General features: G+C 38.8%; 1 protein-coding gene across 2 annotated transcripts in view; it reads right to left on the reverse strand.

Moving 5' to 3' along the window:
* Positions 1 to 26,699, reverse strand: part of NHSL1 (NHS like 1) — an 80,158-nt gene that overhangs the window by 12,921 nt on the left and 40,538 nt on the right. The window contains exons 4-5 of one of the 2 annotated variants that reach the window (XM_023554088.2): positions 8,541 to 8,733; positions 4,937 to 5,068 (exon numbers count right to left, since the gene is read on the reverse strand). In XM_023554088.2, coding sequence (XP_023409856.2) covers positions 4,937 to 5,068; positions 8,541 to 8,733 — 325 coding nt within the window. The remainder of the gene's footprint in view (positions 1 to 4,936; positions 5,069 to 8,540; positions 8,734 to 26,699) is intronic. The other variant, XM_023554041.2, reaches the window with a different exon arrangement.

The following is a 26,699-nucleotide window of genomic DNA, read 5'->3' on the forward strand; positions in this document are numbered from 1 at the left end:
GTGGTTGACTTGTATGGTTGTATTACTTTGCAAAAATGCCAAATATTTAAGATACCTTATTTCATCCAACAATGGGTTTTAGTTTCTTTTCTTTCAAAATTGAAGTCGTTTTTGTACAGGGTTAGTGATAGATTTTTAACTGTCTTTGAGTCCTATGAAATCATGAAATTTTCAGATAACATTTTTGAACATTGAAACCATTCTAGACTTCTGAAAAATAGGAATATAACTCCCTCTCTCTTTTTTAAGCCTTTTACCACCTACAGCCAAGTATGAGGAGCCCTAGTAGCACAATGGTTAAGCGTTCAGCTGCTAACCAAAAGGTTGGCAGTTCCAACCCACCAGCCACTCTGGGAGAAAGATGTGGCAGTCTGCTTCCATAAAGATTATTGCCAAGGAAACTCTATGGGGTAGCTGTGAATCACAATCAACTCACTGGCACACAACAACAACACAGCTAAGTATAACTTTCTTATCAAGATATTATTTTTTCTAAATAACTTCAAAACTATATGAAAAAAACTCATATATCGTTTATCATAAACCACCTGACTCACAGCAACCCTACAGGACAGAGTAGAACTGCCTCATAGGGTTTCCGAGGAACGAACTGCCAACGTTTTGGTTAGCAGCCAAACTCGTAAGCATCATTTATCATAGGGACCATCAAAATTCTATTTCCAGAACACATCCTCCAATATTTTCACAGTATAAAAAGTCTCCAATATTACAAGAATCAGATGAATGCTATGTGCACTATGGTTAAAGAACAGGAAAGCCAACAGCAAACACAGGTAGACCTCTCGGGTGCTACTGAAAATATTGATGGGGTTTATCTGATTTGAAAACATAATATAAAGAAACAATATGTCACAATTTTCCTCTACTTATTATATAATACCACAAGGGATTTCCCATCAAAAAATAAATAAATGTAATTAAGGATGGAAGAAATCTACAAGTTAGTTTACTAAAGGTATAGTATATGAGTATTTAAAGTCTCGTCAGGTCTTCAGTAATGTTCTTAGTGCAAGCTATCAGAGATTATTCAAAACATGACTCTAGAGAGTCTTTCAAATGAGGCTTTTTCTGCTTGGGGAAGACATAAGGAGACATGTTTCCAGGAGTACTCAAATAATTATGTAGCCAAATAAAATATTATATACCAACAAAACAATCCTAATCTGAGTCTAGAGGATTACACCTCACAACATGATGTTCAAATATATTTCTGTCTAGTTTTAAGACAGTAACATTTAAGAAGAAGTTTGAAATTTTGTCCCATTCATTTAAATGGAAAGCAATAAATTATAAATAAAAGTCATCAGATATGCATTGGAAGTAAGCAGTAAGGATCATAACTTAATTTTAAAATATTAAATAGAGTCATTATTTAAGGAATTTTAAGTAGAAAACTGCATGTAACTGAGCAGAACATAAGCCTGTAACTCATGGAAGCACCTGTGTTTTTGGTTAGATTTTTAAAAATCCAAAGCATCTAGGAATGTGGGGAATATTTAGTAGACACGGGTGTATTTTCCTAGGGTGCCTTTCTCTCAGTCATTTCCTTTTTTATCTCATTTGTTTCACTCGGCCATGTTTCCCTATGCTTTATATTCAGAAAAAGACTAATTATGAAAGAAAACATGAAGGGTCTACTTTTGATAATTATTAGTTAAGTAATACAAGGCTTCTAAACCAGACTTTCTGTAAGTACACAACATCAGGATAAAGGGCAAGGTCAATCAGAATTCTGGAAGTGAACGGCACAGATATATGATTTGATTTCTTTGCTAAATGAGATTATATTCAAATGTTATTCTCCCTCATTCTATCCACTCATCCTCCAACTAATCTATCTATGAAACTAGAGTCATATCTAGTTGTCTGTATTTTTAACTAGCTCTAACTAGATACAGCTGTTTCATTGACCTCTAGCTGTGATCCAGGGCTGTGACCCACTGTGAACTACCTCATGTCTGGTAACAGTTACCATGCGTGATGTGGGGAAAGCTATTCTCCTTCATCCAGCATTAGTGGTTACTTCAGTTACTTAATGTCACATGAAAAAGAAAAACCAGTGTGGGCTCCAGGGACTCAATCATTGATTTTAAAAATATTAAAATTACAAAGTTTCAATTAACCTGGCTGGCCAGATCATTCCAATAAGATCAAAGAAGCAACTGAGTTACTGGCTACATATAGATTAATTCAGAGATAAAAGAGATAACATTTTTTAACTCTCAAGTTCTAGAATTTCTAGAGAAATCTGGGCTCCAGGGGCTCAATCGCTGATACTAAAAATGTTAAAATCACAGAAGATAAGATACACCTGGCTGGCCAGATCATCCCAATAAGATCAAAGAAGCAACTGAGTTATTGGCTACATACTGTTTGGTTCAGAGATAAAAGTAAAAAATTCTTATTGAATACTTACGTATATATATCTCACATATTTTGGACATGTTATCAGGAGGGATCAGTCCCTGGAGAAGGACATCACGCTTGGTAAAGTAGAGGGTCAATGAAAAAGAGGAAGACCCTCAACGAGATGGACTGTGGCTGCAACAACGGGCTCAAGCATGACAATGATTGTATGGATGGCACAGGACCAGGCAGTACTCCATTCTGTTGTACACAGGGTCACTTTGAGTCAGAACCAACTCCACAGCACTTACCAACAACAACATCTTTACCTGGGGGCCAACCTATCCTTATACTCGCAGCACAAAACCATCTCAAGCCGATCTGTTTTGGCCACTTACAGTGTAGCCTACCCAAACCATCAATCTTGTTAACTTCCAAAGCCTCTCAGCTGCCTGTCCTTACACTCAGTCACTCCTTTACGTTAAGGCCCATCTCCTAAAAGACCAGTTAAAATATAAATGTTACCTGAGTGTTATAATAAGTTAATCTATTAAATATGTATTGAGTGTATTAGTACACATTAGTTTCTAACATTAGTTAGCTGTCACCTAAAGGAGGAAAAAAAAATGTCTGAAAGAATGGGACATAGCCAGTTAAGTTTTGAGGTGAGGGGGAAGGCTACATGGGTGTCCTTAGTGCACAAGTTTAGGGAAGGTGTCTGGAGACCTAATGCAGCCAAAGGAGAGCTGGCTACTAAAAGCAGCAGCATGTGGGGACATGAACCAGACAGATTTCACAAATCCTGTGGATGCACCTTGCCTGTGTTTCTAATAAACCCTTACATTATGGGATAAGGCAAGCACCTGTATGTCATCTGGGTCGTTGGAACTTTTTAACAAAGCACAAGGCAAAACATCGGTATCCTCTTCTGATTGTTGCTGTAGTATTGAAGGCAAAGTATATATACTATAGAATTTGATTTCAGTAAGAGAAAATGTCCTCTGTAATACAAGGTATTTAAGCAGGGGTGTGTATGTGTGTGGTGGTAGTGGTGGGGCCAGTGGGCGGGGACACATAGGAACAAGGTCTCTAGCACCTGCAAGCTGAAATGCTACCACTCAAGGCACTCAAGGTGCTATAACAGACATATCACTATTGTTAGGATAAAGTGGTTTTGACTCAAAGACTAATAGACAAGTTCAGAAATAATTATCCTGAGTTTCATGGTTAAAAAAACCAGTTGCGGTTGAATCAATTCCAACTTGTGGCAACTCTATGTGTTGTAGGGTAGAACTGTGCTCCATAGGATTTTCATGGCTGTGACCTTCTGGAAGCAGGTTGCCAGGCCTTTCTTCCAAGGTGTTCCAGGGTTGGTTTAAACTGCCAACTTTCCGGTTGGTGGTTGAGCACGTAACTGTTTCAGCCAGGGATTCCACGTTTCAGCGTTATGTATCTTCAAAAGTGAATTAAAAAAATACCAGGTAGTCACCTGGTATTTTCTATATAGAATTATGTCCATTGGTTGACCAAAGTGGCAAATTTCAAGATACTTGGTTATTAAGTTCTCTACAATAATTAAAACTGTGATTTATAATAGTAGCAGGTACTAAGTGCTTCATGTGTATAAATTCATTTAATCCTTAAACAACCCTATGAGGTAGGTTCTACTGACACCATCACTCCCCTTTTTCAAGTGAGGAAGGAGGCTCAGAGATGTGGAGTAACCTGCCCAAGGTCACCCAGAAAGTGAGTGGCAGAGCCTGGATGCAAACCTAAGATGTCTGGCACCGCAGTCCCTGCCCCTGACCTACTACGCCATAAGGTCTCTGCAGCCATAACCGATGGACTCCATAAAGAAGCGAGAAAAGGAAATTAATACAGAAAGCATAGAAAGAGGAGAATGAAAGAACTATCCAAAGCATTGATCAAGGTAAGAAACAAAACGGAGAAGTAAAAAATGAACTAAACAACCCTCTCCACCAGACCCCCAATTTTTTGTTTTCTATTTTTATTACAGGTTGAAAATTACTGAATCAAAAACTATGAGGTTGTTTCGCTGGAAATACACAAAGGCAATATCTAACATAAACGCAATGAGTATTTCCTATTACATTGACTTTGCCAATAATCCTAGCTTGCTGCCTCTCTGATGACAAAATGCCACAAGCATTGTCAGTATAACTAGTAATGTCTGTCTTCATAATCTGAAGTCCCAGAATGAGTTTTTAGTCTCCTGGAAAATTAAGATCTAAATGAAAAATAAGTTCAATTGCAGAAATATCCAATGTTTGAGGTACGTAACAATGGTGACATAACTATAAATTTCTATCATCCCAGTTTATAATTTTCATACAAGCTCTTCCCTCTACCTTCTCACCCAAATTCAATAAGTCATCTGCATGGGGTGTTAAGATTTGCACCTCATGCCTCATTCAGGAAAGAAGCTGGCCTTTGGGGGCAACCAACGGCTATCAGAATGTATTGATTTTATAAGCACCACGAATGAGGTTAGCGTAGCAATGCCAGGCAGCAATGAAGGGCAACAGAATACAGTTCTGATGAGCCATACCTAGCTCCTTCTGTATGTTGTCAGGGACTCCTGTAATAGTCTTTCTCCTTTTGACTTTCTTCGGTCGTCTTACCAGAGTGTCTGTGTAAATTAGAGACCGCCGAAGGCTGGCCTGGCGATCGAAATTCTCCCCTAATGTAGAGCAGTAGAACAAGCAAAGCAATGTTATTTCCAAGCAAGCTGACACCATGCACTTTCTTCCAGAAGCTTGTTGTAAAATGATAAGAAGGTATTAATAATGATGTTAGCCAGTCATATGATGATGGATGCTGAAGGGCAAAAAAGGAAAGGAAGCACATTAGCACCATAAGGCTGTTTTCTAATTTCTGCTATGTGTGTGTCCTTCCAAAGGCAGCACCTTAGTCTCCTTTCAAATGAGTCAGAGTAGCAGGCACAAATTTGTTAATAACACACTGGAAGAGTGATTCTGTGTTATTTAAAAAACAGGCAGTTATGGCAGTGTTTCACATAGGTCCTCTGGTCACAGAATACCTCTTTGTATCAGTGTGTATATGGTGAGGGCAATGAAGATGTTTGATTCATGTCATCTTACAGAGACTAATACAACAATTTGTTCTATGTGATGAAATAAATAACTTATCAAGAGTTCTGGGATGAAGAGCCTTTTCTTTCAATCCAGGAGGCTGACAATTTGAATAAACTGTGGTCATTTTTATGGTGTGAAAAATATCTATAATGAAAAAAAGCCTTATAATGATAAAGTACTTTTCTAATGAGGCCCAGTAGCACTGCTGTTGTTAAAACCAAACTGCTTCTTGCTGCTTCCTAATCCCTTTTTAAAAGTTGATCTTCATTCAGACATATCAGGTGATGTTGCAGTCAAACCTGAAATGTCACAACCACAAAAGATAAAACCATCCAAGCTCCAAGGAATTAGGAAGCAAACCATAAGAAGATGAATAGAAGACACACACCACTAAAGGCACCAAACTCTCCTTGCTTCATGACTTAAAAAGACCATCTTCTCTGCTACACTATACATTTCTTAAGAGAAGTGACCATGACTTATGCCCCTTAGTATCCCTGACAGCATTCAGCTCAATGCCTGGCACAGAGTAGTGACTCAGTAATATCTATTGACTTGAAAGGAAGTGGATCATTCCCTTGTGCTGAAAAACAGCATCACTAGTTATGGTTACTATTTTAGAATAAGCTAGCTAGCTCAGGCATCAGTACATCGCCAGCGTGTAAAACTGTTTAAGTACGTTTAACCTACATGGCAAATTAAGGAGCATACTCTCATGTACATATATTTAATATTATGCATTTTTTTCCTCCTCAACTCTTAGAACATGCTAACTCCCCACAGGAGTAGAACTAAAGGAATTAAATCAGTTTTCAAGCCAGAAGCTCACTGTGTTTATGTTCTATCTTTATGCTTGGTGGGCTTCACTCTGGTTTTGAAATAATACATTTATTGGCATTTTTCCTGCTGAACCTTACTGAAAATCAAACTGCAGCATCAATGCTCACCCAAATAAATGAGCACATAACAATTTCCTACAGGAAGCTACACTTTTATTTCAAAAATGTTTTGAGCTTTACGAATGTATAAAAACCAGGAAGCTATATGTCAGTTCAACCACCTGAACTGAAATTTTTATATTCAAGGTTCCTTTATTCTGGAATATTAGACAAACTAATCCCTTTACAAAATACCTGTGTGTGTGTATGTACAAAGAGATCCAGAAAATGGATCAGTAAATGTACAGTTAGCTACTATATATAATCCCTACATTTCTACAAAACGTTAACTCAAAAGTCAATTACATTTTGACGTAATGCATATTGCTCATTTCTTTAGTGTCATTCACCTTTCCTGTATGGCATTTTAATGGCCTCCTTTTAAACTCTACTCAATTGTTTTTAATGTGTATTCACCTGTTCCATGTAATTCATATCCCCTTAGTCATTTTTTTTTTTTTTAGTCATTAGACTGGAGAGAATGAAAGCTCAAAGAAATGACACCATGTTCTGTTGTGACCGTGCATATCACTGCAAATAATCCTTTATCCCTGAAATTCTAGTTACTCTATGTTAAATTTCCTAATTTCACGATAATACATTTTACCCTAATTCCGTTAAGGATTATCACATTTCATAGCACAATCTTCTTATCTTGTAATATTATCTCTGAGGTGTTTAATCATATATAATGTAATTATACTTCTGCATTTAATCAATCAAATAACATCATTAATATTCTTACAGGAAACATGTGCCTGTGTATTCAATCCAGCAATAAAAATTATGCTTTGTTCTATAACATAGCTACAAAATAGTTATAATTTTTCCAAGGTGATTAAGTATAGGAAAACACATGCATAAAGATCACCAATGCTATTTGTAAAGCGTGTAGATTAATGTCATATTACTTGTTTAAGGCTTAAAAAGACAAAAGTGGAAAAATGCACATGGAACTGAAAATAATTCAGGCACTTATTTATGATAAATTTCTATGGAATTGAAAATAGAGTTCTAAATGTAATTTTTAAATAGCCTATAAAGTTTTTAAAAGGTCTTCAATAACTACCAAAATGTTATTAGCCCCTTACAAGCTCACTCCTGCCAAGGCAAAAAGCTCTCTATCAGAAGCTGACAGCAGTAGCCTTAGAAGCACAGCAAGAATGCCGTAGGTTTTTATCCTAATATTTTATGCAAACTTACCCTTACTGGTCTCCCGATATTTTTAGGTTCTGGACCTATGGACCATCCTTTGTATGGACTGATTATCGATGATATAATTATTAGTAATCTATATGTCTTGACATTCTAATGGTTGAAGCTATTAAGTCTTAACGTGTCTATTCTGTACTTTGTACACTGCACAGATCACTAGCCCAGCCCCTTCTCAGGTTATAGAAGTGATAAAGCAGACAATTTTGCTATCTTTTAACAGATCTTCTAAGTTTGTGAAAGATCATCTTTGAGCTTTATGTGCTTTGTTATTTGTCACATAATCACAGATGCTTTAAACCTGAGTAAAATAGTCCAAAAGAGCTTGAAGTTCAGGTTCCAGCTTAACATATTCTAAAAATTTTGTATTTCAAACGAGTTAATTCTTACTGGGTGATGTTGGAATTCAAATTATGGACATCGAAAGGTAAGTTTACCATCCTCTTAGATCTTTTAAATAATATTTTTTATAATCATATTGTTATTTCACTTAATATTTTTATTTCAAGTAATTTTTCTACTTGAGAAAATTAGAAGATAAGAAAATCTGTCATTCAGAAACGTAAAACTATTATTGTTTCTTTACTTCTATAATGTTACTTAAAATAACCCTTTGAAAAAGCAAGTTAATTAAAAAAGACATACTTTCTTGAGATGAATGGTTGAATCATCAAGTTTTCTGATGCCAGCCTTTGGTGATGTAGTCTTCTAGTCTCACAGGCAATACACACACTGCATACGCACACACATACACGTCTTAGTATCGCCTTCATTAAACAAAGGCCACGAAGCCAGACCACAGCTATTTCCCTCTGAGGTATAAACGAAATGCTAAGAGCATACAATGAACAAAAGCCATAGTCATTCTCCCAAGCACCTTTTGACCCTGCCTGAATAGAAAACGTACCAGTTACGTTAATAGGAACCACATCAGCCTGTACTATTTGGGCTTGCTGTCGCATCTTCTCTTCTGGTGTTGGCAACGGAAGCGACTTGGTCCAGTTCGTTTGAGTATTAAGGTCACAGAAGTCGCTTGAGGTTGGCGTTTTAGGTCTCCTGATGGAAATAAGTCTTTCCTCTTCTGACGAAGAAACAGAATACTACAGGGGGAGAAAAAGAAAGAAAAAGCCATAGCATGTAAATACCTGGCAGACATTTAAAAACACATTACTTATTTAAAAAAAAAAAAAAAAGAGTGATTGAAATCAAGCCCAAAATAATCAGTCACCTTTAGGACCAGAGGCAATGATTTCGCCATACTGAACATGATCCATAATATGTATGATTCACACTGGCCTTACACTCTAAACTATGAGGATGGCAAAAGGCTTTACTGACCCGCAAAAATCTTTTAAGTTCTTCCTGCTTTTCCCGCATTTACTGTGGTCAGAAAGCGTGTGGAAACATTATGGCTGTGGCCATCACTTCTATTCTTATTAAAATTTAGTTTTGCTCAAAGAAATTTCTAGCTTCAATCTTATTTCCTTTAGGCTCTGACCTCGAGGGACATTTCTAAAATGAAGTAGCCATTGTTGCTCGACTATTTGTATTTTTCTGAAACGACTTATATGGAAAAAAAAAAAATCACTGTTAAATTATTAAATTTATAAGCAGCTGACTAAAGTTCTGTGCTGAGCCTTATCAGAATTCCATGGGAACATTCCTCACAGTGTATGTTTTGACACAGATTATCATTCTAACTGAAGAGCCCTTCTTCAATACCTTTCTTCCCGTAACACCTTAAAAAGTGTAGGCAAGAAACTTCTTTTGGCACGCATTTTATGATGGGCTTCAACACGGCCCCACAGTGGCTGGCTCTGTAACAAGGAAACTCTCAGAACTCAAAATAAATGCAACATGCTTAGGAAGAACAACGAAAGGAAATTGACTTTGGTGGGGAAATGGCAGTATATAATAAAAAAATAGTAAAAATATAACCACAGCTCTTTAAGTCTAAAGCATTTAAACTGAGCTACCACTTATGAAACTAAGGCATTTAAAAAGAACTTTACTGGAGAAGAAAAAGTCATTGAATCTTCCCAAAGGGAATATTTGTGCAACCAGCACTCAGATCAATTCACACTGCCCCTATCCTTACACCTCTAGACAAGGGTAACTGCTATCCTGACTTCTAACATCACACCTTAGATGTGCCTGTATTTGAACTTTATATAAAGGAATCATACCATACATTCTTACTTCTTTCCCTCAACATTATGTTTGGGAGGATTTATCTATTTCGAAAGAGCACGTTTTGGTGCCTTTCTGGATTTATTACACGTTTCAAAGAGGATACAGGTAAGAAAACCTACAGAAGTGCATCACGTAGAAAACTCATGCTCTTAGAAAAACTGTCATCACCGTGCACTGCTACCACTGAACTCATCACACTACAAACTATATTCGCTCTACAACTACGAGAGCTGTAGTCTAAAAGGGACTACCCAAGAACTAAGTCTGAAAGGGACTACCCAAGAACTAAGTCTGAAAGGGACTACACAAGAACTTAGGAAAATGGTCTGGTGCTGGGGATAGGGTCCTAGACTAAGAATTTAAAGAACTGAGTCTATTCCCTGTACACTTTATTGGTCAAGTGACCTTGGGCTGCTCCTGAATCTTGAGGTTTCCATCGTTGTAAAGTCTGCCTATCTTCTGCAGAAACCCTGGTGGCGTAGTGGTTAAGTGCTACGGCTGCTAACCAAAGGGTTGGCAGTTCAAATCCACCAGGCACTCCTTGGAAACTCTATAGGGCAGTTCTACCCTATCCTGTAGGGTCGCTATGAGTCGCAATCGACTCAACAGCGCTGGGTTTGGTTTTTGGTTTATCTTCCGCAGTGGGTAAGAGGTTGGCTGCTAACCAAAAGGTTGACAGTTCAAATCCATCAACCACTTCTTGGAAACCCTGTGGGGTAGCTCTACTCTATCCTATAAGGTTGCTACAGAATTAGCTCAACGACAATGGTTTTTTTTTTTTTTGTTTCCGTATCCCACAGGGTCACTGTTAGGATCTAAGGAGATGATACGTCATCAGAGCAACATGTTTAAAACTGTTAAATATCAGGGATACGAGGAAAGCGGAGGTCATATGACTGTGACTCGAGAAAAGCAAAATCATGACTTGACTAACACCTTTTTTAATTTTATTTTATTGCAAGGAGGCTACAGATAATAAAGGCATTGTGGAAATAAAAAATATAAAATAAATATAACCAGATATCATGATATATTTTAACTTTATATTCCTAGCATATAAAACATGTAAAATAATAAATTTAGTTTCTTTCCCATCCAAGAAAAATGTGAATAATATTTGTAATTAAACTGACAATGAAATAAACTCAGTTTATAAACTAAGTAGATGTCGCTGGCATCTTATTGTGAAACGAAATTATACTATATCCATTAATGTTTGATACAATTCTGGTAACATTGTTACAACTCACACGGACCATTAAAAGTCAAAGGCACGTTTGAATCAGCAGCAGTAGCCAAACAATACCACTGCTATTGCAGTCGAGTCTAATTCCGACTCATAAAGACCCTGTAGGACAGAGTAGAACTGTCCCATCGGGTTTCCAAGGAACGGCTGGTGCATTCTAACTGCTGACCTTTTGGTTACCAGCCAAACGCTTAACCACTTTGCCACCACGCCAAACCATACTGATGTTAAATCAATTATTTCCAGCCTTTCTGCTGTTTTAACACTGCTGCTAAGCTTAATTTAGAGCACATATTCTCTCCCTTAACCTTAAGAAGTCCTGATGGTGCAAATGGTTAAGCACTTGGCTGCTAACTGAAAGGTTGGTAGCTCGAATCCACCTAGCTACTCTGTGCGAGAAAAACTTGGGGATCTGCTTCCCTAAAGATTACAGCCAAGGAAACTCTATGAGGCAGTTTTACTGTCAAGTGGGGTCTCTACGAGTTGGAATTTACCTGATGGTACCTAACAACAACCCTTAAGGCGAGATACACTCTTGTAAATGAAAACTACTTTTATCTGAGAATTTCACGACAATGCATGTAAAAAGTCACGTGTGTTAGGGTGAATCTCAATCTGGTAAGTTAAAAGGTTATTCCAGTTTTCTGATATAAACACAGAAATATTTTTTCAGGCAATGTTGAAATATAGCATAAGAGTTTGAAGAGAAAAAAAAAGCATATCCTAACCAAATTACAGTTGAAAAGAAGGAAAAGTAAAGCTTCAAGGTGATGGTGCGACATCCTGCAGAGAGGGTTCCCTGTTCCTGTGACATCTGCCAAGGGTGACGAGTGAAGCACTGTTCTACCCTTGCACACGTCTCAATGGTGCTCATCAGCCCCAGTTACCTTCTTTTCTTTAGTTAACTGACAGGGTCAGAATCAATAACCATCACAATGAAACAGTACTTCACTGTTTCCTCTGTTGCCATGGGCGATCACCAGGGATGGCTCTAGTATGACAAGGACAAAGATAGTCCATTTTATATATATACAAAGAGCTTTTTCCCTTCCAAGAAAACGTCTCAGACAAACAGGGCACAGATAAAGTTATAGGCAAATGGGACTGTTAAATAGTACTAAAATTTACTGAGGAAAAATAAAAAACCAGGATGGTACAACTTCTGGAATGATATGGCTCCCATCTCTCCTGGTGTTTATACACACAGCAGTGACAGGAAAAATTCCAGCATCTCACTGACAGAACACATCATAATTACTCCATCAACATGGATATTCTGATGTTCTGGATTACAACATTAGCCTCTTAAACAGCCTCTGTGCTTCTGCCCTTGCTGACTAGCCTCCTCCTCTCTTCTCCCACCCAAGCCTTCTCTCAACACAGCATTCAGAAGGATCCTTTTGAAATGCAAGTCAAATCACATCATTAGTCTACTCAAGCCCCTCTAAGTCCTATGACCTACACAGTGCACCAACTGGTCCCACTGTTATCCCTCTGGCCTCATTTCCTCCTATCCTTATTTATTCTACTTCAGCCTCACCAACCTCCATGTAGTTCCTTGCACACTCCTGCCTCAGGGCCTTTGCACTTGTTCCCATGTGCACCTGAAATGCTTAGACATCCACACACATAGCCTCTTCTTTTCCTTCAGGTGAAAAATCTCCTTCTGTTTACCCTATTAAAATATCAGCTTCTTCCACACATGTTTTATCCCCCTTCCCTGCTTTCTTTCTTTAAGTACATATCACTAACATACCTATATTTTACTCATCTTGTTTGTTTTCTTCCAAGAGAATGTAAGTTCCATGAGGGCAGTTTTCATCTGTTTTTGTTCTCTATTCCCTAGCTCATACATTAGTGCTTATCATAAAGCAGGTACTCGGTAAATATCTGCTGAATAAATTAAAACAAAACAAATAAAAAAAATGAAGAAAGGAATGTCTGTTGTCCAGTAGTGATAATTTTTTACATCAGAATCCCATAGAAAATTATTTCAGAATTTTGGTTACAAGAGTCACCATTTATTAACTGTTGTTATACTCCTGTTTCTGGGTTGCAGCTTTCTAGGAATTATGACTTCATTTAACCTTCACAGCGCCAGCTGCATTTTATAAATAAGGAAATGCAGACTCAGGGAAGTAACGTAACTTTACTTCTGGGAAGTTTGCAAGTAGACAAACCTGGCCTTAAAGTCTCTGCTGTTCAACAGTGTAAGGTAACAACTTGGCAATATTTACAAAAAAAAAAATATTAAGTTTTATGGTCTAAAAATAAAACCCCCATTTATATCTCTAAAGAAGAACAGAACCTTTTTTAAATCTTTAAAAGTCCACAGTGTAGTGTAGTGGCTAGAACACTGTCCTTCAGAGTAAAAGACAGTATGTATCAGCACCCTGGTTCTGTCAGTTACCAGATGGACATTATAAGTAACTCACTTAATTTTGCTCTATGCTGAAAACAGAATGACTCATGCAGTGTCTACATGCTTTATGCTCATGGAATCCCTGAATATGGGTTGAATTACAATTTTTTTTTTAAGTATTGAGTTTTAAATTGGCTGCCTTCCAGAACTTAAATGGAGAGTGAGACCTGTCAGTTGGTCTATAAGGTTCATCAATATCCCACACCTTGATCCTGGAAGGATGGAGAGTCACAAATGAAGCTTAAGGAACCACAGTTCCTTAATTTCCTTTAATTTCAAATGGCTTAATTTGGAGAGGAGATCACCTTCCTGAACTGCCAGCAGTAACTCTGTGGTATTTGGATGCTGTAAGTCCTGCATTGCTGCGCCTACTAAGTCTGGTCTGGAAATCCGACAAGCTCCCACCGGATGGGCAGTGTGGCTGACATGTGGTTTCCTTGTCTGAACAGCCAAGCTACCCAATAGTGGGATTAACTGTGAAACAAAGTAGCCCAGGTTTTTTTTTTTTTTTAATTTGCTTTAACTTTTTCAAATTAGAAAACCTAGTTATAACCAGAGCTAAACTTAAAAAACTTAGCATTTATTTAATTATCATTGCATAAAAACAAACATAACAAGCACTTATAGATCTATATTGTTGTTTGGTGCCGTCGAGTCACTTCTGACTCATAGAGACCGTATGTACAACAGAACAAAACACTGCCCAGTCCTGTGCCATCCTCATAACCATTGTTATGCTTGAGCCCACTGTTGCAGCCACTGTGTCAATCGTCTTTTTGCTGACTCTCTATACCAAGCATGATGTCCCTTCCCAGGCACTGATTTCTCCTGATAAAAAAAAAATATATAGCATGTCTAAAATATGTGAGACAAAGTCTTGCCATCCTTGCTTCTGAGGAGCAATCTGGCTGTACTTCTTCCAAGACAGATTTGTTCATTCTTTTGGCAATCCATGGTATATTCAGTATTCTTTGCCAATATCATAATTTGGCAGTCCATGGTACATTTGGTATTCTTTGCCAATATCATAATTTGAAGGCATCAATTCTTCAGTTTTCCTTATTCATTGTCCAGTTTTCTCATGGATATAAGGTGATTGAACACACTATGGCTTGGGTCAGGCGCACCTTAGTCCTTAAAGTGACATCTTTGCTTTTCAACACTTTAAAGAGGTCTTTTGTGGCAGATTTGCCCAATGCAATGTGTCATTTGTTTTCTTGACTGCTGTTTCCAGGGGTGTTGATTCTGGATCCAAGTAAAAGGAAATCCTTGACAACTTCAATCCTTTCTTCATTTATCATGATGTTGCTGATTGGTTTAGCTGTGAGGATATCTATTTTAAGTTGAGGTTTAATCCACACTTCAGGTGGTGCTCTTTGATCATCAGAAGTGCTTCAAGTCCTCTTCACTTTCAGCAAGCAAGGTTGAGTCATCTGCAAAACACAGGTTGTTAATGAGTCTTCCACCAATCTTGATGCCCTGTTCTTCATATAGTCCAGCTTCTCAGATTATTTGCTCAGCATACAGACTGAATAAGTATGGTGAAAGGTGTACACCTTTTCTGACTTTAAACCACGCAGTATCCCCTTCTTCTGTTCGAATGACTGTCTCTTGATCTATGTACAGGTTCCTCATGAGCACAATTCAGTGTTCTGGAATTCCCATTCTTTGTAATGTTATCCACAACTTGTTATGATCTGCACAGTCAAATGCCTTTGCATAGTCGATAAAACACAGGTAAACATCTTTCTGGTATTCTCTGCTTTCATCCAGGATTCATCTGACATCAGCAATGATATCCCTGGTTCCACATCCTCTTCAGAATCCAGTCTGAATTTCTGGCAGTTCCCTGCCAATGTACTGCTGCAACCATTTTTGAAAGATCTTCAGCAAAAGTTTACTTTTGTGTGGTATTAATGATTTTGTCAGATAATTTCTGAATTCACCTTTCTTTGGAATAGGCATAAAAATGGATCTCCTCCAGTCGGTTGGCCAAATAGCTGTCTTCCAAATTTCTTGGCATAGATGAGTGAGCACCTCCAGCACTGCATCCATTTGCTGAAACATCTCAATTGGTATTCTGTCAATTCCTGGAGCCTTGTTTTTCACCAATGTCTTCAGTCCAGCTTGGACTTCTTTCTTCAGTACCATTGGTTCTTGATCATATGCTACCTCCTGAAATGTCTGAACATCGACCAATTCTTTTTGGTACAGTGACTCTGTGTATTCCTTCCATCTTCTTTTGATGCTTCCTGCACCGTTTAATATTTTTCCCATAGAATTCTTCCCTATTGCAACTCTAGGCTTGAATTTTTTTTCAGTTCTTTCAGCTTGAAAAATGCCGAGGGTGTTCTTCCCTTTTGGTTTTCTATCTCCACGTCTATATACAGCTAGTGCTCTATCTCCAGGTCTATACAGAGCTAGCGCTAACTCCAGGTCTATATAGAGCCAGTGCTCTAACTCCAGGTCTATATAGAGCTAGTGCTCTATATCCAGGTCTATGCAGAGCTAGTGCTCTAACTCCACGTCTATATACAGCTAGTGCTCTATCTCCAGGTCTATGTAGGGCTAGTGCTCTATCTCCAGGTCTATGTAGGGCTAGTGCTCTAACTCCAGGTCTATGTAGAGCTAGTGCTCTATATCCAGGTCTATACAGAGCTAGTGCTCTAACTCCAGGTCTATATAGAGCTAGTGCTCTATCTCCAGGTCTATACAGAGCTAGTGCTCTAACTCCATGTCTATATACAGCTAGTGCTCTATCTCCAGGTCTATATAGGGCTAGTGCTCTAACTCCAGGTCTATGTAGGGCTAGTGCTCTAACTCCAGGTCTATACAGAGCTAGTGTTCTAACTCCAGGTCTATGTAGAGCTAGTGCTCTAACACCAACAAACATTGCGACCCTTTTTGCAGAATAACTTACTCAGTCTTCTGTTTTTTTCCTTCCAGAATTAAATATCTCTTGGTTTTCAAGATTCTAAAGAGTTTTATTAGGTGCCAAAACCTTTGCAGTCTTTTTTAGGTATATGCTTTTTCATCTGATTTTTTTTTTTTTTTTACATAGACATGAAACTCTGACCTATTTCCATTCTTCCCCGACCCCCACCCAGAGCCAAAAAAAAAAGGGAGGTGGCAGTGGAAGAAAGGGATCGATACAGGAGCACAGTTCATGGCGCATCTAGCAACTCCATGAGGTCTGGAAGGAGGTGATTTCCACAGTCACATTATTAAATAACTTTAATCATTCCTTCTCTCCTATTCAATATGTTTGTTCCTTTACCACAGACCTAATCCATTTATCAAGAGCTCTAAAATTTCTTAGCATGCTGAATGAGAACATTTTGGATTTAGATGATCCCCTACTAAGTCTGGTGGCATGGTGGTTAAGAGCTACGGCTGTTAACCAAAAGGTTGGCAGGTCAAATCCACCAGCCGCTCCTTGGAAACTGTATGGGGCAGTTCTACTTTGTCCTATAGGGTCTCTATAAGTCAGAGTCAACTCGACAGCAAGGGCTTTTTTTTTTTCCCACAAAATAATGGAAATATTTAATTAGAGCATAAGTGTTTAAATTGATATAGTTATTTCTTTTTTTAACATTATCTTCTTAGTATAAGAAATGATATGACACAACCTAATCAACTTTGGAGAGTTCACTACTCAATCCGTGACCTAAAATACTGCGATTCACCTCTCTGATCCCATCTCGCCTCCCTGACTCCATCTTCTCACTACCTCCCCAGAGATAAATACTATCCTGAATTTTGTGTCAATCATTCTTACTTTTTGTGATGTGTGTATATAAATATGTCTAAACCATATGTTTAGATTTATTTTGACCTGTATATAGAAAAATGGTATCATTCTCTTTGTAGTGTTATTTATTCACCATTATGTTTCCAAGACCCATCCATGTTATATAATTGAATGAATGTATAATTCATTCATTTCACTGGGGTATACTATTCCATTCCAATAACTCATGCAGTACAACAAATCACTTTTATACAGCCTTTCTAGGCATGCTCTGTGTCTCCCACAAAATGACTGGCTGGGACTATGCAAACAGTGATTTATGGTCCACTGAGGGGATTGGTCAGTTTGCTATGCAAATTAAGTGACTGTGGCCTACCAAGAGGATTGGTCAGTTTGTGATCCTGGTGGGAAGACCATGTCTTGAAATTGACAAGGAGTAGGCAGGCTTACATAAGAGCCAATCTCATGGAGGTCTAAGGGGATCTCACCACTATCAAGAAGCGCCTAGAGTGAGGCACGTCCTTTAGACCAAAGACCTGATGTTCCTGTTCTGAGAACCTCTCAGACCCTGAAAAAAGACCCCTAACACTGAAGACAGTGAGAGATGGCTGTGGTGGGCTTCCCAGCCCACGGAGTGAGAGCTGAGCATCTTCAGGCAGGAAGGTTGCTTGCCAGCAGAATTAAAAAGGCTGTAACACTTGTCTGTGCAGGGCAGAGGCCTGAATGTGCCCTGTGCAGGGTCCACCTCAGAGGATCTTATTCAGGGGTTTCCCTACAGCAGGGCAGAGCTGGATGCCTCTGGGCAGAAGGCTTGCCAAACGAACAAACAAAAAAAACCAAACAAACCCATTGCCGTTCAATCAATTCCAACTCATAGCGATCCTATAGGACAGGATAGAACTGCCCCATAGGGTTTCCAAGGAGCACCTGGTGGATTTGAAATGCCAACCTTTTGGTTAGCAGCCATAGTAGCTCTTAGCCACTAAGCCACCAGGGTTTCCTGGAGGCTTGCCAGTGGAGCTAAAACATTTGTCACACTTGCTTGTGCAGGGTAAGAGATGCCTGGCTGTGCCTTGTACAGGGGTTGCACATGTTCCATCCTCTCCCCTGGCAGTATGGGCTGGGATAGCACGGCAGCAAGAGAGCCCTGCAGGCCCAGGTAGCGTGGTGGGCACTGGTGGCAGAGGCCAGTGAGACCCAGTGGCAGAGCAGAAGCCTCAGGAGCCATGTAGGCTCCCGAGCAGCATAGTGGCAGCCAGAGGCAGCAGTGACATGAACACAGCACCTGATCTGAACCACAGCATGCCTGTCCAGTGACATAAGAAAGGACATGGGTAATTTGGCAAAGGGTGTTTCCTCTTTTAAGAATCTGTTGTCATTGTTTACTGTTTGCTTTCTATAATAATGGCTTTCACTTTGCCAATACTGTGTAAGTGTCTCATATAATTGGCTCGATCATAAACATAGCTCTCATAGAGTGGTTGATGCCAGTGGGTGTATATGTCTCATTCCTAGCAATCTAATGGCTGCTTGGAAGTCTGAGGCACAGCCTGTCTGCAAGTGCAATGTAGACCGACAGACATGTACATACAACCCATTATCTATCCATTCCTCTATTGATGGACGAGTGGGTTATAAAAGATGTTCTTTACAGTATCTCATCAATTCAATAATTCCCCATAAGAGAATGGACAGGAGGAAAGGACTGCAGCAAGGGTTCTATTCCACCATATACTCATTGTGGGAGGGAAAACATGGGCTTCAGAGTCATACATCTGGATTGAAATCCTGGTTTCACTTTTGGAGGTGATGGGTATGTTCACTACCTTGATTGTAGCAATGGTTTTATGTGTACACACATGTCAAAACTTATCAAATTGTACACATTAAATACGTACAATTTATTTTTTGTTAATTGCACCTCAATAAAACTGTTTTAAAAAGAGAGATCTTGCTTTCAGTATTTAAAAATCTATGTGATCTTAAGCAAGTAACATACTCTCTCCGAGACACAGTTTTCCTCATCAGTGACATGGGCACAATCAAAGTTATGCTGCATCGTTGCTGTGAGTTGTCGAGCCCTTGATGTGCCAGGTGCTTAGCTCCACGTTGGGAATACAGAGACCAACAAGACCAGGATGCTGCCCTCCAACCTAGAAGGGAAGGCAGATACGAATAATGCCTCACTACAGTGTCATTAGATGTGTGTAACCAAACAGGTTACAGGAGACCCTCAATGTTTTGAGTGTACAAAGACCTACAAATGATAGACCCAGATTTTCTCACCCTTGCCTGTAATGGGAGAGTAACAGGGTGCCATGTTTTGCACAGCAGCGAGCACATGGAGCTAGCATCAACTCCTGTGTATTCCCACTGTGTCCTGACATGACACACGATGAGACTCAGTAACAAATGACTGCATTTAGAGTCATCAAAAATGTTTTCTAGAATGGGCCACATAAATCAAAGACTACATCAGCCTGAGACCAGAAAAAATAGATGGTGCCCAGCTACAACCAATGACTGCCATGACAGGGTGCACAACAGAGAATCCTGAAGGAGCAGGAGAGCAGTGGGATGCAGACCCCAAATTCTAGTAAAAAAAAAACAAACTTAATGCTCTGACTGAGACCAGAGAGACCCCAGAGGTCATGGTCCCCAGACCTTCTATTAGCCTAAGACAGGAACCATTCTCGAGGCCAACTCTTCAGACGGGGATCAGACTGGACTAAAAACAGAAAATGATATTGGTAAGGAGTGGGTTTCTTGGATCAAGTAGATACATGAGGCTATGTGGCAGCTCCTGTCTGGAGGGGAGATGTGAAGGCCGATGGGGAAAGAAGCTGGCTGAATGGACATGGAAACATAGGGTGAAGAGAAGGAGTGTGCTGTCTCATTAGGGGGAAACCAACTGGCCGTATATAGCAAGGTGTATATAAAGTTTTGTATGAGGGACTGACTTAGTTTGTAAACTTTCACTTAAGGCACAAAAAAAATTACAAAAAGAAGAAAAAAAAAGGTTTTCTAGACTGTCTGTATACTGAGACCAAGCAGCAATTACATGGTTTTTTGGGGAAAAAAAAAAAGAACGAATGAATGAATGACAAGTCAAAGATGGAATGAGAGATGACAAGAGTGGGTATAATGAGAAGAAATACGGGTAAGTTAGTAACCCCGTCCTTTTATTTGACCAATATGGTGTACTGCAAAGAAATGGAATATAAAGTGAGAAGAACCCCTGCATTCATGTCCTGGCCCGGATGCCCTCCAGCCATGTGACCTTGGGAAAATCATTTCCTATTTCTGAGCCTTGGTTTCCAGATCATTAAAATGATAGTAATAATTATCAAGTTATTATTAAAATATCTATTTCATGAGGAAGCTCTTTCTTGTGGAAAAGGAAATTCATGAAAAAGTTCTGAAATTGTTATAAAGTGTTATACTAATATTAAGAGTTAGTAATAGTAACTAACTGGTAGTTCTGCATACAGTTAACCCATGAAGTCACAATGATTAGAAACTTTTTTTAGTAGCTGCTGAAACCCCTAAATTATTGCTTTAGGATGGAAATTTGATGTGGGTGGATTAAAATACTTAGAATGATTGAGAGAGTGGTCATCATAAAAACAGACATTGTCCATTAGTCATTTTCTTTGAACTCTGGTTTGGAAAAATAAGTAGCTTAATAATACTAATTACCATTAATTGAGCATATACTATGTACCAGGCACTGTGCTAAGGGTTTTACATTCATTAACTTACTTCAACCTTATGATAACCTTCCAAGACAGGTTAGCGTAGCCATGTAATTTATTATGAAAATCAAATGAGATGCTTTGATGGTTACCAGGGACAGAAGAGGGATGGAGTGAAAATTACCAATTAGATAGAAGATGCAAGTTAATATTGGCAAAGGGAAAGACAATACATAATATGAGAGAAGTCAACACAACATGACCAAGGGAAGAGAGGACACTGAGAGGAATGCGAATAAAGGGCAACTACGGCAATTACTATAGCTTAGGACAATTCTGCCAACAGTAGTATTAACAAACAATAATTTATGAATGAATGAATAGGTAAATAGATACACCAAGGGGTATGGGAGGATGTAAAGGAACATACCAAATGGCAGGCGTAAGTTCGAGGGTGGATATTCCTATATACCTGTCTCTAGGTGTGCCTTATATAGGGCACATAAAGGGTACAGTCAGGGAAACCTTTTAGATGTAACCAAACACCTCATGGGATAAAGTTCCTAGGTAAGAAGAAAAAGGACCATACACTTGGGGGACATCTATGTCAACTGGCATAACATACTTCATAAAGACAATGTTCTGCATCTTACTTTGACGAGTAGTGTCTGGGTTTAAAAGCTTGTGAGTGGCCATCTAAGGTACAACTCTGGGTCTCTTCCTGTCTGGAGCAAAGGAGAGTGAAGAAAACCAAAGGCTCAAAAGAGCAGTTAATCCAAAGGACTAATGGACCACATGAACCACAGCCTACATAACTCTGAGACCAGAAGAATGGTGCCCAGCTACCACTACCAGTTTCCCTGACTGGGATCACAACAGAGGGTGTCATGGACAGAATGGGAAAAAATTGGAGAATGAAAAATCAAATTCACAGAGAAGACCAGACTTACTGGTCTGACAGAGGCTGGAGGAACCCCCAAGACTATGACCCTAAGAAACCCTTCTGACCTGGAACTGAAGCCATTCCTGGACACTACCACACAGCTAAACAATAGACGAGCGCATAAAGATAAACAACAACACCCGAGAGGAACGTACTCCTTAGAACAATCAATTATACGAGATCAAAAGAGCAACATCTGCCCAAAAACAAAGATGAGAAGGCAGGAACAGGTAGAAAATCAGGACAAAAGGAAAACAGGGAACCCAGGGTGGAAATGGGGAGAGTGGTGACACATTGTGGAGAATGAAACCAAGGTCATGAAAAACTTTATGTACAAACTATCGAATGAGAAACTAATTTGCTCTGTAAACTTTCACATAATGCACAATTAAAAAAAAAATCAAATGAGAATCAAAACCAAAAAAAAAAAAAACAAACTAAACCCAGTGCCGTCGAGTTGATTCTGACTCATAGTGACCCTACAGGACAGAGTAGAACTGCCCCATTGAGTTTCCAAGGACCACTTGGTGGATTTGAACTGCCAACCCTTTGGTTAGCAGCCGTAGCACTTAACCACTAAGCCACCAGGGTTTCCGAGAATCAAGAAGAGTGCTATTAATAATTACACAGGAGAGCAGCTGTAAACCAGGACTGTCCTGAACAAACCGGGACATATGGTTTATAGCTCTTTATAGCTGAGGAAACTGAAGCTCACAGAGGGAAGCAACATACTCAAGGCCATATAGCACCGACAGATGGAAAAGCCACTCCAAACCTGTGCACTCAACCACCATGTTATATAAGCCTCTCCTACATTTTGAGTTACAACAGCAAGGCTCTGCCCTCTCTCTTTTTAGACATCCTCCTTTGATTTAAAATTTTTCTTTCAATGAGGCCTTAAGCTGAAACTTGAGATGCCAGTCCAAAGTATAACAGGAAATAGCAAAGTAAATTTCACCTTCGATCAGTGCCATTAAAGCCAACCATTTATTGCCCCAAATCCCAATCTATTTCATCTCTTTGTAGGTGGATTTTACGTAAGAGATTGAGTAACGCATGATTGACATCCCTTCTGCTGAGACAACGGGGCCTCTGTAAATGTTTTCCTGATTCAGTGAACACATCATCGAGTATAACCTCCAACACAGGCAGTGGGAGAAATTCCCTATTAACTCACAGGAAGTATTTTGGCACCTAAAACTGAACTTCCTTCAATTACCTGAATTGGTAATTGGTGGTACTTGGTACACACTGCCTTGAAAAAAATGTCAAGACTAGAATAATACTAAAGCAATGTCTTACTCTTTGATTTTGCAGTTAAATAAAAAGGTATTTTGTGGGGATTTCTAAATTCCTGTGCAGACAGTGTTTGTTCATGTAGCATTTTTAATATTTACATGATAGACATGATATATACCGTTAAGAAACAACTTTTTCTCAGTATAATACATCACCACTTTGAATATCAAAAATTTATCTAGGTATCATCAGCAAAATACTTTTCTTCATACCATAACCACATTGTGGAATCCTACTTGGTAAGTGCTCTGTGTTAGGATAATTAGAATAATTATTCAAGATGAGCCAATATAAATAACCAGAATGGATGACCACTGTCTTACTTTATATGTCCTTAACCTTTGCCTTAATAGCAATTCTCATTTTCTGAGAATGCTTCTGTTCTAAGCATATAACCCATTGCTGTCGAGTCGATTCCGGCTCATAGCAACCCTATAAGATAGAGTAGAGCTGCCCCATAGAGTTTCCAAAGAGTGCCTGGTGGATTCAAACTGCCGACCTTTTGGTTAGCAGAACTAGCACTTAACCACTACGCCACCAGGGTTAGATGCTTAATATTTGCTGGATTCAAATTAGGCACGCTTCATTACAAACAACTCTTTCGAGGTAAGATCTTTTATAGTCAAAGCATTTGTTAACTCATGTGTCTTTTCTTACATTCCGCTGTTCTCCTCACAGTCCCCCCATCTCTAATGCTACCTAGGAAATATAAAGAAAAGTGTTTTCTCAACAGAATTTTTCCTGCAAACAGACTTCTACATATTCTATACTTAAAATGACCCCAACTGCTAGAGGGATTTTAAGAACATGAATTGGAATAAGAGGTCTTGTCTCTTTAACATGGGAGACCATGAATTGCTGGCTTGGGGCTCCATTTACAGTTACTGATTTCCTCCTGGTATCAAATGCCAATTCAGTCATATCCTGTAAAAATTTAGGTCTATTATTTCTGGACTTTATATTGTTCTCAATATTCTGATTCTACTGGTCTGTACCATCAGGTTCCACACTGGAGGATTTCCTTGAGTCTTCATGTTTTAATAACAGGTAAGGCCAGTACTCTTTCCTCACCCCTCTTCAGTTTTAGAGCTTTCTTAGCTATGAACTTTGGACTCACTTATCTCTAGTCCTCGCTCCTCCTTCTGGGGTGGGGGGGGCGGGGAGCGGGGATCCAAGCCCGAACAAAATAGAACTACTGACCTTTTTATTGGTAGTGTGTTAATTTTACAAATTAATTTGGGCAGAACAGCTTTTTGATGTTGAGTTCTATCTAAGAACATGGTATGTCTTGCTATTTATTCAAAGTTTAATTATTTTTGTCTATTTTTTTTATAGTATTCTAAAGTTTTCTTCATGGAGATCTTGGACTTATTAAATTCATCCCTAGTTATTTGCGCTGTTATAGGTATTTTTACATAGATGTTTTCCAATTAATCTTTTAACTTGCCTTTGTAGACATGGAAGTTATTGATTACTATACATTATATACCTCACTACATCATTGAATTCTACTATTTATAGCAGTTTTTTTTAATTTAGCTTTCCCCAGTTTTGAACCTCTTATTCTTCATTTTTTTTTTTTTTTAACAGCATTGGCTAGTACTCCCTGTGCAATGTGAAGTAGTGATAGCGAATGTCCCTGCCTTATTCCTCACTCTAATGAAAATGTCCCGTTAAAAGTATGTTGTATTTGGGACCAAGATAGATAAATTTTATTAAGATATGAGAGGATCCACTTATTACTATTTTATTGAGGATTTTATCAAGAATGGTTGTTAAATTACATCAAATACCTTTTCAGTGTCTATGATTTTGATTAAGTTTTTTTCCTTCTGCTTTACTAATATCATTAATATATGATTAGAATTCCTAATATTGAACATTTATACATTTACTACTGGAATAATCCCAGGTTGATTCTGAAATATTCTTCTCTTAATGAGCTGCTAAATGATGCTTGCTACTGTTGTATTTATGATTTTTAATGTCAATATTCATGAGAGAGACTGGCCAGTTAACTCTGCTTCAAGCAGTCTGTCAGGCTTTGGCATCAGAGTTAAATTAATTCATTAAAAAGAAATTACACTTTTCCTTCTTTTTCTTTGCGCTGGAACAGTGTCAACTATTTGTATTACCAACTCTTGAAGAGCTTTAGTAGAATCCTCCTGTGAAACCATCTGGGGTTGGTGGGTTTTTTTTTTTTTTTTCAATTTGATGCTAATTTTGAAAAAATGTCTCTTTTTTCCATGGAAATTAGTCTAAGATATTCTCTTTTTAGGTCAATTGTGATAAATTAGAAAATGGGTTTCAACATCACCTATATATCCTCCATTTAACAAAAGACTATATAGGTATGATTCTTATTCCTAACTGTAAAATCCTCTACTTAAAAAAAAAGTGTTAGTGATTTCCTATTAGCTATGCAATAACAGCAAACTCTGTTACTTAGCATTGCCCCTCTGCAATTCTACCTCAGCCTCCTTTCACTACTACTTGTTACCTTTCATGGTGAACTCAGTATGCACAGTATCGGCCTCTAACACCTTCTCTGATCCTTTACAACCTCATTGCCAACATGCCTCAGCCACTGACTCCCATGGACAGGCCCCGGACCTTACAGTTACATGATGCCTGAATTGAGATTCTGCAGGTGGTTCAGCATGACCGTTAAGGTTGTATGTCAACTTGACCAGGCCATGATTCTCAGTGGTTTGGCAGATATGATGTTTTCTGGCAGTTATGTAATGATGTGAACACCGCCATGATGAGATCTGATATAATGTGATCACCTCCATGATGGGATCTGCTGTAAGTAGCCATAACAGTTAAAAGGGCGTTTCCTTGGGGTGTGGCCTGCATCCAATATATATGGACTTTCCGGCAAAGCTCACTGGCTTTTGCTCTGCCCTGGATTCTGCATCTGACCTCCAGTTCTTGGGACTTGGGCCAGCAGCCTGCTGTCTTACCCGCCAATTTTGGATTTGTCAGCCTTCATAGCTGTGAGCCAGCAGCCTACCGTCTGACTGTGGATCTTGGGTTTGTTAGCCCCTGCAGCTACATGAGTCAGGAGAAGCCTGCACCCTATCACCTGACCCACGGACTTGGGGTTTGCCGGCCTCTACAACTACGTTAGCCATCTCCTTTAGAAAAATCTCTCTCTCTATATAGAGAGAGAGATTTATCTAAATCTGGTTTGGCTTCTCTAGAGAATCTAGCCTAAGACATTCAGTAATTGGTAATCCTACAGAATTTGCTGATGGTATGAAAATATGAAAAGAGCTAAGGATGTGCCCAGAGTTTTTGACTTAAGCAGCTAGTATCATGGAGTTGTGCTTTACTGAGGTAGGGAAAACTATGAAAGAAGCAGGTATTTTTTTGGAAGAGTGAAGCGGAAATCACACCTTTTGATTTGGACATATTTGAGATCTGTAAGACAATTAAGCGGAAACGGAAAGTAAGCAGATAAATGCATGAGTCTGAACTACGGATATAAATACAGGGAAACTTCAATGCATGG

This window comes from Loxodonta africana, chromosome 1 (assembly GCF_030014295.1).
Source record: "Loxodonta africana isolate mLoxAfr1 chromosome 1, mLoxAfr1.hap2, whole genome shotgun sequence".
NCBI lineage: Eukaryota > Metazoa > Chordata > Mammalia > Proboscidea > Elephantidae > Loxodonta > Loxodonta africana.